The 16852-nt window shown below is 35.2% G+C and overlaps 1 protein-coding gene across 1 annotated transcript; it reads right to left on the bottom strand.

The window, feature by feature from the left end:
- Window positions 1-208: 208 nt before the first annotated feature.
- Window positions 209-14883, bottom strand: LOC136814453 (mRNA cap guanine-N7 methyltransferase-like). Its single transcript, XM_067071001.1, has 11 exons — window positions 14599-14883; window positions 6107-6282; window positions 5833-5987; window positions 5391-5497; window positions 4720-4841; window positions 3752-3933; window positions 3198-3365; window positions 2811-2922; window positions 2364-2637; window positions 1744-1851; window positions 209-841 (listed from the first exon to the last, which is right to left on the bottom strand). Exons 1-11 carry the CDS (start codon window positions 14762-14764, stop codon window positions 702-704), a joined length of 1710 nt encoding a protein of 569 aa, XP_066927102.1. The 5' UTR covers window positions 14765-14883; the 3' UTR covers window positions 209-701.
- Between the last annotated feature and the right edge of the window lie 1969 nt (window positions 14884-16852).

The following is a 16852-nucleotide window of genomic DNA, read 5'->3' as shown; positions in this document are numbered from 1 at the left end:
TTGTTGCATAAATATGGCATATATCTCTAAACTCGCAAAACTAGTAGTGAAATCATGTGCAATATTGGATATTTTTTCACGCTTTGTACATAAAAAAAATCAGGATTAAATCTCCAGGATTAAATCACAAACTTTAAAAACAAAAACAAAAGATTCGTTTACCGTCTTTTCAATATGACCGAGGGACCAAGAAATTGGAGACAATATATTTAATGTATTACTTTTAGTTATCTTAGACACACTTTTGATAAGCATAACGTACAATCAGATCTATGGAACTGTTGTTCAATCTCGAATGTAAGTTGGTTTAAGCATGATAAGGCTGATAAAAATTAACTTATACTAAGCATAACGAGACTCGCTAAATTCGTAATTAAAGTTACTGATTTTGTCTTTAACATAGCACACGCCCTAGTTATTACAAGCTTACATTTTCAAAGTGTGTCCAGCAAAAGTGAAAAATATTATCACAGAAACTAAAATAGAAATCTTCAAGAAATAGTTCCGCATCAAGTTGAAACAGGATAAAGTTGCGATTTTTCTTGGCCCATTGTGTTACGCAAAAAACAAACAAGAAAAATTGTTCTAAAATTTTGCATTATTTATAAAATCAAAGTTGGTCGTTATGTACACCTATAAATGTCATATAACGATATGTTAAAAAATGTTTCGTGTTTTTGTTCTCAGCGTGTGTTCGTTACTCATTCGGCGGTTTCCGCAGCTTCTTGTGTTGAGTCAGCACTTTCCATCGGTTGTTCGGTTGTCTCCTTAACGACCGTTTCTTCTTGTTTTGTTTCCGTCTCCATGGCAGCTTCTTCCTTTTTCTCTTCCGTTTTGGAATCTAAAGGAAAATAATGAGAATATACAGATTTTGAAGTTTGAAAAAAAATAATTTGGATGGAAAGTTCGTGTACCTGACCTGAAAGGCTTCATCATATGGACTTCATTCAACTTAAAGTCATTACAATAATTTTAACAGTATTGAACAGACAAAAAGTAGGATATCACTGCGAATATAAGATTGGTTGTTTTTACTGTAGATATGTGAACATATACATTTTTTATCGGAGATTTTTATAATCTTGTTTTTATTGAATTTTAGACCTGAAGATGATCAATAGATCGAAATATATTGTCAAAAAATAAAATAATTCATCCTCCACCCCCCATGAACGGATTTTTTCTGGAAGAGCCCAATATAAGATTAATCACATGTTGTTCTGTTTCCACGCAACTTTAAATACCATCTTCATTTTGCATTAATTGCCTCTGCAGATTACTACTCTTAGGTTCCAAATAAACGGGGGGGGTTCGAATAAAGGGGGGGGGGTTGGAAAATTTTTCTAGATTTTAATAAACGGGGGGGCCTAATTGGGGTTGGAAATTGTACTTCTGAAACCCAAAAATAAGCTAAAAATAGGCTAAAATCAGGCTATTTAGAGCAAAATAAGGGGCCTTCTCTTTGACAGCTGAAAATATTCTTAGATATTAATAAACGGGGGGGGGTCCTAATAAGGTCCGGGGGGGTTGGAAAATTTTCGAAAAATTAACAGGCGGGGGGGCCGTTTATTTGGAACCTAGTAGTAATCATTTAGAAACTGTTTGGTAGCAATATCGTAAAAGAACGATGTCAAAAAACATCAAGTTTTTCAAATAATTTCGAAATGGATTTAAAGCCGTATAAGTTTCAGATGGAAAACAATGACGTACACGATGCACGGAAAGAACGAAAATGTGAATTACCATTAGATGTGGTGGTTGTGGTGGCAACATCGGCTTCCGCGTCGTAAATTTCATCCTTCACCTCGTAAATCTCATCCTTCACTTCGTAAACTTCCTCAGTTGCAGATTCTATAAATGAAATTCGTACTTGTGAAATATGTTCGGGCTTTTTATCATGTTACTCTAGGGTACCTAATAGCCGGGGGGGGGGTTGGAATAAGCAGGGGGATTGGAAAAAATCTCAAAATTTAATAAGCGGGGGGTTTGGAATAAAAATGTCCTGGGTGGAAAATGTTTGAAAAGGAGGCTAATACAGCAGAATTTAGACAAAAAAGGGAACTTTCAAAAACATTTTCCAAAAAATTAATCAGCGGGGGGGGGCGGCTATTAGGTACCCGAGAGTAGTCAGCTGACATAACAGCTTCATTTCAAGCCTCTCAGTGCAAGACAAAAGCTATGTTTTTGGCAATAAACTTTTGTCTCAAATTCTAGCGTTTTTTCCTAACGGTAGCCGAACGAACCAAACTTGTGCTTCTCTTGGGCTATTGTTACTTTCAGTGGTACTTGTTCGGAAACGGTCAAAGGACGAGTATATTGAAAAAAAAAAACAAGAGAGAATTGCAAGTAAAAATGAGAAAAACCTTTTCGTGATCGTTTACTGCTGCTGGAGGACACCGATCGTCGTTTATCGGAGCTATGATCGCGACCTCTCTTCCTGCTGTCATGGCTCGTCGATGCCGATTTCTCTTCCATTTTCTCAAAAGCGAAAGCCACATAAAGCCCAGCCACTTCCCACTCGTCTGCTGATAAGGTGCCCACCTGACTGCAGCTCTTCCTTTCCAAGTAATCACAAGCTGATTTGTATTGCGATTCGCTTCCTCCCAAGAGAGTCTTGTTCGCAGGTGCAGGGTACGTCTACATGAAATAGAAATTAAACAATAATAAAATACAAGACAACGAAGCTAACGTGCTTTAATTTTTCTTTCCCTAAAAACTAAATGAAATTTCAAGCCTTATCGTCTTTTCTAAGTTTTGAGTATTCAAAAAGAATTCTCTCCCCTCATGCAAACCAATGAAAGCAAACACACCTCGAGGGCGTTCATTTTGTTCAAGAGGGTGGAATGTTGGCGTTCATGTTCTTTGAAAATTTCATGGAAATTCTTCTTCCAAACCAACTTCATGTTGTACTTGGCTGCCAAGCTAAAATATATATGATAAAGGTTAGAGCTGACCTTGGGAAAAGGAAGTGCTGTAAGTAATAAATAAAATAATATGTAAAAAATAAAATGACCAATATGAGCCTGAAGAACATTCAAAGTTCCTTCGATTAATGTTATCGTGCGTATTTTTTATTTTCCCATTAGTTACTAGCCATAAAACTTTACGTACGACTACAGGAAATTTCCTTTTCTTCTTTATCAAAGAAAGGGACAAACCAGAACACACTGAACAACAAAATTACAAAAAAGACTCACGCCTCCATTGTTGGGAAGTGCACCAAAAATTCTGGACAATCAACAACGCCTTCAAGGAAGAAAGTGTATTTGGATCCAAACAATGGGAAGTTGTCTCGGTGGTTCGACTTAATGTTGAAAACTGAGTTTCCGAAAGAATCGGCCTCTTTGCATTCTTTGATTCGCTTACTAATATAGAAAAGAAATAAATGTTATTTCAAAGATCTACACTATGATAATGTGAATTCATGATATGCACCACTGAAATGACTTCACAAAACTATGCAACTTTTCTGTTTTTTTTTTCCACCCAATACGTCACTTTTTCTATTGTTTAAGTGACGTTGTACAATTGGGTGGAAAATCTTAAAAGTTCTCTGAAGACTCTCCAGTGGTGTACATCATGAATAGATGGAAGTCTTTCGGGGGTCCCAGGGGGGGGGGGGTGGTCAGACACAAATGTTTCTTCCTGAATCAATATGTATCGACCACCGATATGTTGAAAGAATGATGAGATAGAAAGCCCAATGCATCATAAAGTGATTTAGAATTAGTAGTACTCCATAGAAGCTTACACTAGTTTGTTGGAGTCGGCAGTTGTGCCAATGAAGTAACCTCCGACTCGAAGGTTTTGGCAAGCATTTCGCAACATAATGTCGGCTTGATCATAACTTTCGAAGGAATAGTGGAAAGCGAATTGACAACTTGTCAGGTCTAGTTTGATTTCCTTCTTCTTATATTTCTCTGATATCACTTCCTAAAACACAAGAAATCAAAGGAAATAAAAGGAAGAAAATCTAAATTACAGAAGAAAATATTCTATTTGTCTTAGAATTTGCCTCTACAAATTCGATTGTTGTATTCCAATTTTTGTCTCTATATCAGAAAATCCATAGATTTCGGAATACCAACTTCAACAAATTTCACCTGAACACAAAAAAAATCCTTGAGAATAGTATGACATAAAAAAACAATCGAAAAGCAGTGATGCTATTGGGCCATTACATTTTTTATCCATACAGGGGGTGGAGGAACATTTCCAGAGGGTACTCTGAGAAAAATTTCTAGGGGGGCTTTTTTCATTTTTCCGAGGGAGTAAAGTTTTTCCAGATTTGCCACGGGGTAAAAGACTGATTTCAGTTTGTCCACCCTCACTTTAAGGTATGAAAAGAATGTTTCCAAGGGCACATTTGCAAATTTCGCGAGTTTCGAGGGGGTATCGACACATTTTCAATGATTCTTTTTTAGCTTGAAAGGGTTCGTCCAACCCCCTGTATGGTTTTTTGATGGAACAGCTCATTGATTGAGTGAAAAGACACTTTCAATTTTATGATTATTTTCCAAACTAAACTTTTCTTAGAAAGCCAGTTTCAAGACAAAATGAATACTGGTAATTTTGCAGCGGTGACCAAAAAGGCCGTAAATTTTGATAGAGTTCGAGTTAAATAGCGGTTTTGTGCTTGTTTGAAAGGTATGCATATGCAGGAGTGTAATATCATCAAATAGTAAAAATTCGAAAAATATCTGGAAAGGAATTTCTAACCTTGGTACAATCAGCGGCAAAGAATTCAGTTGAGAAGACACGCGAATGAGATCCTCTTCGGCGGTCACGCTCCAGTTTGCTATATCGTTCTTTACACTGGTCCACTGAAGTAGCAGCAATGTCTAATTGATAAAATTAAAACGTTAAAGCACAATACCAAATTCTGAAGGTACTCGGAATTTTCAAACACTGTATACTGTATTACTTGACGTGAACACTCCCTTCTTTTAAACGCCTCCCCTCAAGGAGTAATCAATGGAATTGAACTACAAAAGGTTTTTAAAACTTTTGATATAACCACCATATCATCATACAACCAACTTCAGCCAACTGACTCAAAGCTAACATAATCATTTAAAACCCAAAGGAAAGCTCAAGTAAGGGCATGTAATGTCTTTTAGTAAAGCTTTCCATTGTCTAATGGATCATCTTGATGATTTTTCCAATAGTTTTGCTTGTTCTTTCTGCCCCATACATATTTCAAAAGCCACCTACAGGCTCGTCCCATGAAACTCATTAACATAGAACTATTCCAAGATAAAGAAATTCAAATGTTCAATAGAAGATTAGGACTGTAACAATTTCTGTAGAAAAAAAGCGAAATTGGTGAGCCAAAAAGATGACAAAACAGCTATTTATTAAATAATCTAGAAGATTTAGGTTTATCTTACCTGCCATGATAACATGGTCAACACGTCCTTTATCCCATTTCAGTAAATCGCCGCCTTTTCCACATCCCAAGTCTAACACATTGATATCATCTGAAGTGCGCTTTCGTCTATGAAAAGATTCATAATGTTTGTCTACTTCTTCACTAGACTCCAGTATCAAATTATTAAAAATCAAAATTTCGGTCAAAACCTTTTCTGCTCTTTAACAAATCAGAAATATAATGTTTCAGGATGTTTCACTTCTTTATGATAATTGATTGCTTTGGAAATGGTTGTTATTGCGCTTTTACCAGCGTTAAACAGTGAGATTTCTCAAGCTGTGTTTTAATAGCAAAATTAGTAAAGATGAGGTCACAACTCACAAATCACAACTGGTTATAGTCATAACCTAACAAAGGTTTTTTTGCTCAGGTAGGCTAAAATCTTTCTGCACTATTGTTACCTTTTGATTTTGTCAAGATATTCATTGATAATCACACTTTTTATCCAATTGTTAAAATTTCGTAAATGGAAAATTCGACTGTCTTTCCTGGTTTCTCTACTACCAGCAGGAATTTCATTGTAATGCTTAGCAACTGCTGATCCCAACGACTCATCCTAAAACAGAAAAATAAAGAAATAAAGAGTTTCTTGTAAGAATAAGACTGAACCTACAGGCAATTGGCCCATTAATGACATCAAAATTCTTAAAATTGTTTTGATGTTTGTTCAGTAACCTTCTTCTTGATAGCCTGATTTTCTTCTTTCTTCTTCTCCTCTCCAGCCTCAGGATTTTCGTTTTGTTTCATTTTTTCTCCGTCAGTAGAACTAACAGCCTTTGCTTCTTCATCTTCTCCGTCTTTATGGTCAAGGCCATTGCTTTGAGTCTCGCCTCCATTCTCACTTGTTTCAACTAGAAATGAGTTTTTAATCAGTTAGCAGTAAAAGGTTTTCAATTTGACCAATCTTTGATTTTGCCAGAAATGAATTTAAATAGCAGCAAAGGTAAGTGAAGGTGACAACTTGATCCTTTTTTTATCAGAAAAATAAAATGGGGTAACAATTGATAATACTTCTATTTGGTACCTCATTCTCATTATTTTGCCAAGAGTCGTGTCAGAAGAATTGTATATGATGTTGTTAACATTTTGCTCTGCTAATACTTCAAAACAATACAAATTAGACCTTGATATTTACTGTTTGTGGGACACTGGGAGCTCCCTTAATAAGAAACCTGGAATACAGACCGGATGAATCAGGGACTGTTAACATATTTTTACCAAGACCAGGCTGTAGTTTTTTTATTCTTCTTGTGAGTCTTTAATTTTATATGCCTGTCAGATTCACCAATTAAAAAAAACATTTTCTTAATATTTCAACCTAATTTTTCACCAATTCATCATTCTTTCCTATATTTCAGTTGTTCTTACTGAAATTGGGAAAACAGGCAAACAGGTAAAAAATATAGACACAGCTTTCTTCGTCACAGCTTGTTCATCACACATCATAAATTGCTTTTCTTCAAATTGAAACATCTCTGATTGGAATGGCAATCTACCTTATTACACGATATTACTAGGCAAGTACTCTTAGGTGCCAAATAAACGGCCCCCCCCCCCGCTTGTTAATTTTTCGAAAATTTTCCAACCCCCCCGGACCTTATTAGGACCCCCCCGTTTATTAGTTCTTAAGAATATTTTCAGTTGTCCCTTTTCAGTCCCCTTACTTTGCTCCAAAAAGCCTGATTTTAGCCTATATTTACCTTATTTTAGGGTTTTCATAAGTACAATTTCCAACCCCCCCGGCAATTAGGTCCCCCCATTTATTGAAATTTCGAAAATTTTCCAACCCCCCCGTTTATTCGAACCCCCCCCCCCGTTTATTTGGCACCTAAGAGTATTCAACAGCCTTGAAATTAACATGCCAAAAAATTAACACAAATTTTATTGCTTTTTCAAGGACACCACCAAGGGGGTTTTTACACAAAGTTTTTCAATCCGTGCTAATAAAATGACTAGTAATATTTGTGTAATAAGGTAATCAATTTTGACCAATTGAGTACATTTGTTTGGATTCTCAAGCTCGCAGTAGCTGATTAGCCTTTTTTTCAACCAGCCTAAAGTCTATTCACGATAAGTGTGCACTCTTTTTTCATTTACCTATAACTTTTGAAGGAATTCTTCAATCTTTATAAATTTGGTATCATTGGAAAGATATTAGTGAGTGGATCAATTTGAAATAAAAAAATCTTTAAACAAATTCTAAAAATGAAGATGAAAATGAAGAAGAAAAAAATGAAGATCTTGTAGAAAGGTGCTATAACTATCATTTTCACATTTTCACACTTATTGTGAACAGACTTTAGATTAATGAGCAATTTCGAAATCAATTCTTACATTTTCCTGCATTTTCCTGTAGGTAAATGTAATAGAAAACTATGATTAAAGCTTAAATTGCTTGAAAAAGCAATTCATATTCATGGCCAAGCATTGTACTTGAAAATTGTTCTTTTTATTTCAACAATGATTATATATATTTTCATAGATTGTTATCATGGTTTAATTTCATTTTTTTAAATCTTTTGATTTGAAATGAGGTCATTTTTGCCATGCTATTCCAAAGAAAAAATTTACTGTCAGCAGAAAAAGGATTTGTTGCTGATTTTTCAACTTGAGTGTCTAATGTTATGGTTTTTTAAAGGGCTGGTTCTAAGAGGTGAGAGGATATGATGATTATTTTTGGTTTTCAAGAGTTAAGCAAAATTGATCTTTCTTCTTCAAGATTATAATACTTTAATGTAATGCTAATTATGCATGTGAGTTTTAAATAGTACTATCTTTTTGCGTGTAGTTTTCCTACAAAACCCCACCACAACAAATTTGCTGCCATTGTATCTGCACGTTATCCAAGATGGTGGATGAAAAGCGAAAAGATCTATTTATTGTTTTGTTCCTTTGGTCCTTTCAAAGGTATCAAGATTGTCAGGATTTGGAGTGCAGGCTGATTTTTCAGTGATTTCATTTTCAATTTCAAGCCAACATCTTAGCAGTGGGGTGCTAACCCATAGTTACAGGGGTTTGTGCAAAAAATCAAACGAAAATTTTCCAAATCTCCCATTTCAAATTAAACCAATAAAAAATGAAACTTTCCATGTTTCACTTTTTCCCACCATTATTTAAAATCAAAATATTTAAGATTTTAAACTCTTCTTTTACTCAATGATTTTCTACGGCACTTTGTTGGCAATGTAATTCTCACATCAAAATCCTGCTTTCTTCAGTATATTGAAGATGAGAAAAAACCTAAGCCTTAGGATTTTGGATTGAAACAAATATATGAAGGGTGGGATTTTACAGCTGCCTGTCGTGCAAGGCACTGAGAGGCCATGGGTGCCAAAAAGAAGGGCTGTGTGAAATGTGGCAATCTCATTGGTTGAAATTTGATAAACAGTCTGCAAAGGAGCGCCGCAAAGCAATCAGTAGAAGAGACCACTTTGGTTTTTGTTGCAGATTTTGGCATAAACCTCTCACAGGGATTTCTTGTTAATGTCTTGTGTCAATTTGTCAGCATAGACTGTTAGGGGGCTCTGCTCCAAATTCAAACTTGTTTTACGAAAAACTTGGACGTTCCAGGGGTGGAGGTGTAGGTTGTGGACATTTACTCGTGGCTCATTCCGAGGTTCATTCCGTGTCAAATGTTACTTTATACCGGGTGTACCAAAAAAAAATAGGCCAAAAATTGAAACTTTGACGTAAATTTTTTCAGTTTGAATAGAAACTTGAAATTTTACATGCGTCTTAAGCAACCTATTTCGAAGCTTTCCTGAAAGTTTCATTCTTATAGCTTTAGTAGTTTTAAAGTTATGGCAGGGGGGGTTCAAGCAGTTAATCCAAAACACTATGCCTGTTTTGACCGTGGTGGTCCATTTTCAAATTTTGAAAAATATAGTTAATCCAAGAGTGGATTAACTGCCAAAGGGGTGGTCTCTATAAGAATTCTGGGAAAAAAAAGTGGACTAATTGCATTTTCTGTCATTCTGTAAAATTCATTTATTCTGATTCATGCTCGTTTTTGCCTCTTCTTCTGTCTTTAAAACGTCAAACTGCATCAAAGTCTTGCTTTAACTTTCTCCTGCTTTGTTTACAAATTCCGTTTTCACTAATTTTCAAGCTGTTAAGTGTTATAAAATCGGGTGATTCGCCCCTTTTTTTGTAAACAAAAATCCGATCAAAACAGATTAAAAATGGTAGACAATTTGCGAAATATATTTCAGGTGGAACAGCCTGCTTGCGAGCTTGTATAACCTTTTATCAAAATGGTTTGTTTTAAACCAGTTTTTACTTAATATAGGAAGGAACCTCGTTCCTTGCTGTAACATAAAGTCAAGTTCATGGTTCCCTAGTACTCATTTCAACTAAATTTGGTCAGATTAAAGAAAAAACCCGTTTTGAAAGATTCCTTTAAGACATACCCAGAAAACCAAAAAATTCTCCACTAACAAAAGCTCTCAATATATTCAGCAGAAATTGAAAAACTAAGGGAGTACTCTGCCAGGGAATTAGATTCCCTTCTCTTCAAAACAATGACAAGAGAACTAAAATGTCAATTTGAAAAAATTATAGGGTGAGTGGGCACCTAACCCCAAGCAAGTTCTACATCGTTGGGAACACTTAAAGATTGGGTTTGCAGCCTAGTTAAAACCACAAAATCTAACTAGATCTAACTGACTTTGAATGTTGATTTAAAAAATGAGATATTTGAATCTTTTTTGAGGTATGCAATAACGTTTGCTATATTTTGTTACTTACTGCCTTTTATCATTTTGCTGTTTTGATCTATTTTCTTACCTGTTCATACTAGATTTAGATATTTTTTCTTTAGATTTTATATTTTCATAGCTATTCATGTCCTTAAAAGAAATGCATTGAAAATTACTTAGAAAGTCGACCAACATCAATTAAAATAACTTAATGCATGCCAAAATGCCCCGGTGGACTGTTTTAGGGGGTGGTATACAAAGATTGTGACTGAAAAACAGTAAATCCAGTGTGGATTAAGTGTCAGAATGGGTGGGTGGTCCTAAATATCATCCAAAATCAGTTACTACGGATGATGTTCTGGATTAACTGCTTGACCCCCCCCCCTGGTTATGGAGATTTTCCTAAAGGATGTGAAAATGTGCTTGTTTATAGATTTGACGTCAGTTTTTTTTCTGAAGATAAATTCAGAATATACTTTTTTACAAAGCAGTACTTTTGATGATAAAAGTAAAGACAAAAATTATAATGAGTAAATCTGAGATTTGAGTTCACGAATAATGTATCTTAATTGATGAACCATTACATTCACCAACAGTGCCAACACGACCAACAAACTGTTTCATAGATTTTCTGATTTCAGGTAGGTTTCTTGCGCATTCCTTCCAAACAGACTTGATCTTAGAAATGATTTCCTCCTCTGTTTCAAAAGGCTTCTTCAATCTTCCGCGCTACACCTTGCATTTAACTTCGTTCCAAAAATAGTAATAAGAAGGATTACTGTCCGGACTCTTTGGACGCCACTGATCTTTCCTAAGGTATCGTCTTGGTATGGTTTCCTGCAAAAAGTCTTGGACAATGTTGCTGGTGTGCGATGAAGCTCCATCCTGAATGAAAACCCAGTCCCTTCTTGGATAGATTTTTTCGATTGCTGGAAAGAGTTTACATTTCAGATGGTTCTTGTAGTTTTTGACGTTGACTTTCAATCCTTTCTGATCCTTTTCGTTTTACGAAAATCGGCCTTGTAACACCATGCCAGGTGGGTGCAGCTGACACCATAACTTTTATTGATTGGCGGTTGCTTTCATGGAAAAGGTTTTCATCAGGAACGTCTTTCTTTGTGCCTTTGTGATAAACTCAATCATTTTGGTTATTCAACGGTAACTGGAGTGGAAAATTGCTTTCATCTTGAAAGATGGCGCGTTCAATCATGTAGTCTTCATGAGAAGTTGGTTGTAACCTTTATAGAGTCGATCGAGCTGTTAGTCTTCATGAGAAGTTGGTTGTAACCTTTATCTTCAACGATTCGGCGTACAGAGGAATGAGAGATTTCAAGGTCTCTAGCAATTTCTCTTGGTGAAGCGTGTGTCCCAGGTTGGTCTTCCTGCGAGCAGATCATTTCTTCAACAAAAGCTTCATTTTCAGCAGTTCTGACACTTCTTGGTCTTCCAGATCCTTTCTTTCGCTCCATAGTACCATACTCTTTAAATTTCTTGATGGCACGTTTAACTTTTGAATAATGCCAGTTCTTTTCTAGGTTCTGTTTCCATATCTCATAAGCTGTATACTCTTTCTCGATATAATGTCTGATAATCACCTTGTCTTCGTCAGAAAGAGGTGCCATTCTTCACTCTGTCTGTCTTGTGGCAATTTTTCTTCAGTAATGGTTAGAAATGCCGGTTGTCTTGAACGTAGTAAGTGAATTTTTTGCAATAGAATGTCATCTTTTAAAATAACACTGCAATGGCATCTTTCTGATTTCAAAACAAAAGCAGAAATAAACAAACGCAACTCCGGTTTGGATACTAAACGCTAGAGAACTGTGGCTGACTAGTTTTTTGTTTTGACGTCAAATCTATAAACAAGCACATTTTCACATCCTTTAGAAAATTCTCCATATCTTTGAAACTACTAAAGCTGTACAAATGAAACTCTGTGGAAATAGGTTGCTTAAGACGCATGTAAAATTTCAAGTTTCTATTCTAACTGAAAAAAGTTACGTCAAAGTTTCAATTTTTGGCCTATTTTTTTTTGGCACACCCGGTATACCTTGTTTCTTTTTTATTGCTTCAACTGTTTTGAAAACCAAAACAAACGGCCTGATGTTTATGTCTCGGGTTCTCTTTGCTTGGCGGCTGCACTATGCAAGCCATAGCCAAAATAAAGATGGTTGATGAAACAGTGATGGAATATTTACATACAGCAACAAAGCCAGAATATGATTCTTCAATGGGAATCAAAACTACAAAGTGCTCTACAATATGTCAGATCTACTGTCAAAAGTAAGTCTACCATTTTGTGCGCAGTCCAAGGATTGAGCCGAGAACGCACGTCAAGCGATTCTAGCTTTACGATAATTCCAAGCACTTTGGTCACAGACCATTTTCTGACTTAGGAATTTTAAAAGTTTTGGCCTTCGGAGTAACCATTGTAGGTGGTACTTATGAAGAGTTTATTTTCAAGGATTTTAAGCATTGTATTTGTGAAAATAAAAAGTGCATTGAATTGAATTTATTTTCAAACATCATAGAGTAAACATTTTGATTTTGCTCACTATCGTCATCTTTTTTACATTTTTTGACACAAAATAAAATTTTCCAAATATTGAGTTGTACCGTGAAGTCAGGTAACTTGCATCAGTGAAGGCTAACATGCATAGCCCTCAAATGAATGACCTGTCGGGTCATTAAAATACAAAGTTAAATCAAAACAAAAATGGTAGAGTAGAGCTGCGAGCGGAGCTGCGTAGTTGATTTGTTTTGAAATTTCGCTGCTTTGATCATGTTTTCAAAAATTGGCCCGAGTGTGGCCCGTGCGTGGCCAGAGTATGGCCCGAGAATTCGGGCTGCGTTCGGGACACACGCGAGCCACGCACGGGCCACACTCGGGCCAATTTTTGAAAACATGATTTAAACAGGCGTGTAATTTCAGGACTGAACTTTTCTTAATATTTTCTTTGAGAAAAACTTGGTTTCTCTTAATTATATTTTAAATATATGAATGTTGTAAATTCATATAAATATTAAATGTCTTATTTGGTATGAAAACATAGTTGTAAATATACTTAGAGTGGAAATATTTGCTAGTAAACTGGTCCTGGTTTTAAACTGAAGCGTGTCCACGCATTGAGTTTAAAGCCCAAAGGGCTAGAGTTCAATCTCTAACCTTTCTCAGGCAAGAAAAAGTGAAGCCTTTGACGGCAGATTGAATCTAGCAATTCCTTTGTTTATGATTGATATTTTTTTCGAAATTTAGTGGTAAATTTTAGTTCCAATCTGTCATTTGTGTAAAAACCAGGCGAGCCGCTCAAGGCCGCGCAACTTTGGTAGGATTTGTTGGCTTCAAATCCTACCAAAGAGATTGACTTCTAGCCCTTCGGGCTTATACTTCATTGTGTCCACGGGAAGCTCGTAAAGTTTTTTTGAGCGATATAAACAAAACAGACAAATCTTATTTTGTACTATTTTGTTTGACTGGACATGCTGAATCAATTTAAATAGACCTTTTCGCCTTTCCATCCGCCATATTGAATTGTATGCAAAAATTATGGTGCCGAATTGCCGTGGTGAAATTCCCTTAGAAAGTATGCAAAACATATGCGAAAAGAAAGTATTAATATAAAACTTACATGCATAATTGGCATTATATTAAAGCATAATCTTGTAGAAGAAAGATTAAATTTGCTTCTCTTGAAAACTAAAAATAATTATATTCACTCATCTCTTAGAACAAGCACTTCAAAAATCCATAACATTAGACATAAACTCAAACTGAAAAATCACCAGCGAAGGTAAAAAATAATCCTTATTCGGCTGATGGTAAATTATTCTCCTGGGAATAGAGCCGCCAAATGATCAAATCAAAACATTGATAATGTGTGACGTCACAATTACTGCTTTTCAGTTTGCGTGTTTTGAAAGTTTGATGTGTGTACTCCGTCTTCGTGGAATTTCTTAATGGCATGAAAACAGAATATGCAATGTCTTCAAGAACATATTTCTAAAAGCCTTTTGTTGTTCTGTGAATATTTCTTTTTGAATTAAAAAATTCCATCTTTTATTGTTCTAATGATTATAATATTTCTTTATAAGATGCTTTGTTGTCTTTTTAATCTTTGTGTAAACTTGCATATGTTTTGCATATTTTCCAACTAAATCCAACCACGGCTTTTTCGTTCCACTATTTTTGCATACAATTCAAGATGGCGGATGGAAAGGCGAAAAGGTCTATATGGAATCTCCTGACATGGCCTGAATGACTCGGGTCATGTTCTCGGGTCATGTTCGGGCCAAAAGAATTGATAGGGTCTCTCGGCCCGAACATGGCCCGAAGAGGCCCGAGTTGGTTGTTGGTGGGACAAACAGGGGCTTTTTCTAGAAAGGTCTTACTCCACACATTCTCCCACAAACAGTAGATTGGTCTAAACTCTCTTTTTCCAGATTTATCTTTTCTAGTACAATATATTTGTTTACCTTTCACAGTTTCATCAGAAGCTGCCTCTTTTTGATCGTCTGTGCCACTTTCCCCATTTTGATTTTCATCTACTGTTTTTTGGGATTTTAAATCAACATCTTCAGATAAGGAACTAACAGTTTCTTCTTGAATTCGAGACTCATTTGGCTCGTTTATTTCAGTCATTTTATTACCAACTTGACTTTCTACCTCTTTGTTTTTGAAGATCACGTTCCAGACGTTCGCACGCGGCTTCCTTTTCGAATGTCCTGTCCAGTATGTGCTAATTCTCTAAAACCAAACACGCCTTTGAATTAAGAAGCGCTTCACTCTGGATGTCAAATCCGTGGTCGTAATGGTACGTCCCCACAACAAATACGTCACATGACAAAAAACAAGTGATCTTCACTGTTTGCCTTATGAAGAAAAGAAAATGGCGGCCCGCGAGTTGGTGTAAGAACTTTTTACGGCTTCCGAATTTGTGCGGGGGGGGGGGATTTCCGGGGACGTTTATCGTCTATCGTTTTAGTACATAGTAGTTAGTACAATGAATTTTGAAATTAGCCGTAAACTCGGCCGTAAATATATCGGGTCTAATAAACCATGGAGGTAATAAAAATATAGATGGAGATACCACTCCTACTATTCTATTGTATTGTATCGTTGATAGCAAACTGTTGCTTTGTTGCTTTGGGAAAAAGCCATTAATTTTTGCTTTCGCTCATGGGAATACTTGAGTCGAAGAGAATTTGAATAAAATGACGCTACTTTTTTAATTTGTTCATTGTGTAATGACAGTTTTGTTTATAAAACATAAGAAAACCTTGCAAGAATAAGCACAGAACATCGAATTTAAAATGTTCGCTGCTCAGGGAATCCTCGGCAGTTTTTGTCAATTTTTACATATTTACTAATGCCAATCTTTCAACTATATTCTATCAAAATTTTGAGGCAGCTGCTATTTTAGATCTAAAGATATTTATAGCAAAGAACCTTCCACAAACAACGAAAAATTCGCAAAATTTGAAGAAGTTTACCTCTCGAAAGTTTCCCGATAAAATAAAAACTTCTTTTAAAACTATAAAGAAATTATTACTCGAAAAGAATTTGCATTTTACCTAAAAATACGAGGTTTCGTTGAACAGAATAGCTTTACTTTAGTTCTTATAATCTATATCTTGACTAATTTTTGCTATCAAGGATTGGTAATCAAAGGAGGCCGATTTGAAAGAAATTTCTAAAGAGTTTTATGACTTCTCTGGCTATTACAGAAAAGTTGTTACTCCATCTATTTTTTATTACCTCTATGAATAAACCAATGCTGTAATTATTCTGAATATCTGAATCGCAGACTTCCAATCAAACAAAAAACCTCAGTAGTACATATAGGATCACGAAGAAACTATGATTTTGACTTTATGAAATTCGTCGAAAAAACACGTCATAGGTAAGATTCAAAGGACATCATTATTGAAAAACGAAAGATAACTTCAAATCTAAAGTCTATTCACGATAAGTGTGCACTCTTTTTTCATTTACCGATAACTTTCGAAGGAATTCTTCAATCTTTATAAATTTGGTATCATTGGAAAGATATTAGTGAGTGGAACAATTTAAAATAAAAAAATCTTCAAAAAAATTCTAAAAACGAAGATGAAAATGAAGAAGAAAAAAATGAAGATCTTGTAGAAAAGTGCTATAACTACCATTTTCCGTGAAGTGAATCCTTTATCATCGAACGTCATTACTGTGAAAAGATTTCTCAAAAATAATCATTCAGTCAAAAGATATCAAACAAAGTTATAAGCTGATTGACGTCTAAAAACGCTGTTTTCTGCAGTTTTTTGCTGTTTTTTGGGGTCAATCACTTATTAACTTTGTATCATAACTTTATATTGAATAAATATCTTAATGAAATTTCTTCACAGTGATGATTTTCTAAGATCAAAGAATCTCTCCAGTGAAAATGAAAGTTATAGCAGTATTCTACAAGATCTTCATTTTTTTCTTCTTCATTTTCATCTTCATTTTTGGAATTTTTTTAAAGATTTTTTTATTTCAAATTGTTCCACTCACTAATATCTTTCCAATGATACCAAATTTATAAAGATTGAAGAATTCCTTCAAAAGTTATAGGTAAAAGAAAAAAGAGTGCACACTTATCGTGAATAGACTTTAGTATGTATTATTAATGCAATCAACACCAAACTGAAGACGTTGATTATTAATTCAAAAATATTTAATAAATAAAATTTTGAATTTTTTGATGACGTA

Source organism: Clytia hemisphaerica, unplaced genomic scaffold (genome assembly GCF_902728285.1).
Source record: "Clytia hemisphaerica strain Z4C2 unplaced genomic scaffold, Clytia hemisphaerica genome assembly, whole genome shotgun sequence".
NCBI classification, from domain to species: domain Eukaryota; kingdom Metazoa; phylum Cnidaria; class Hydrozoa; order Leptothecata; family Clytiidae; genus Clytia; species Clytia hemisphaerica.
This window is presented reverse-complemented; position numbering and strand designations above follow the sequence as displayed.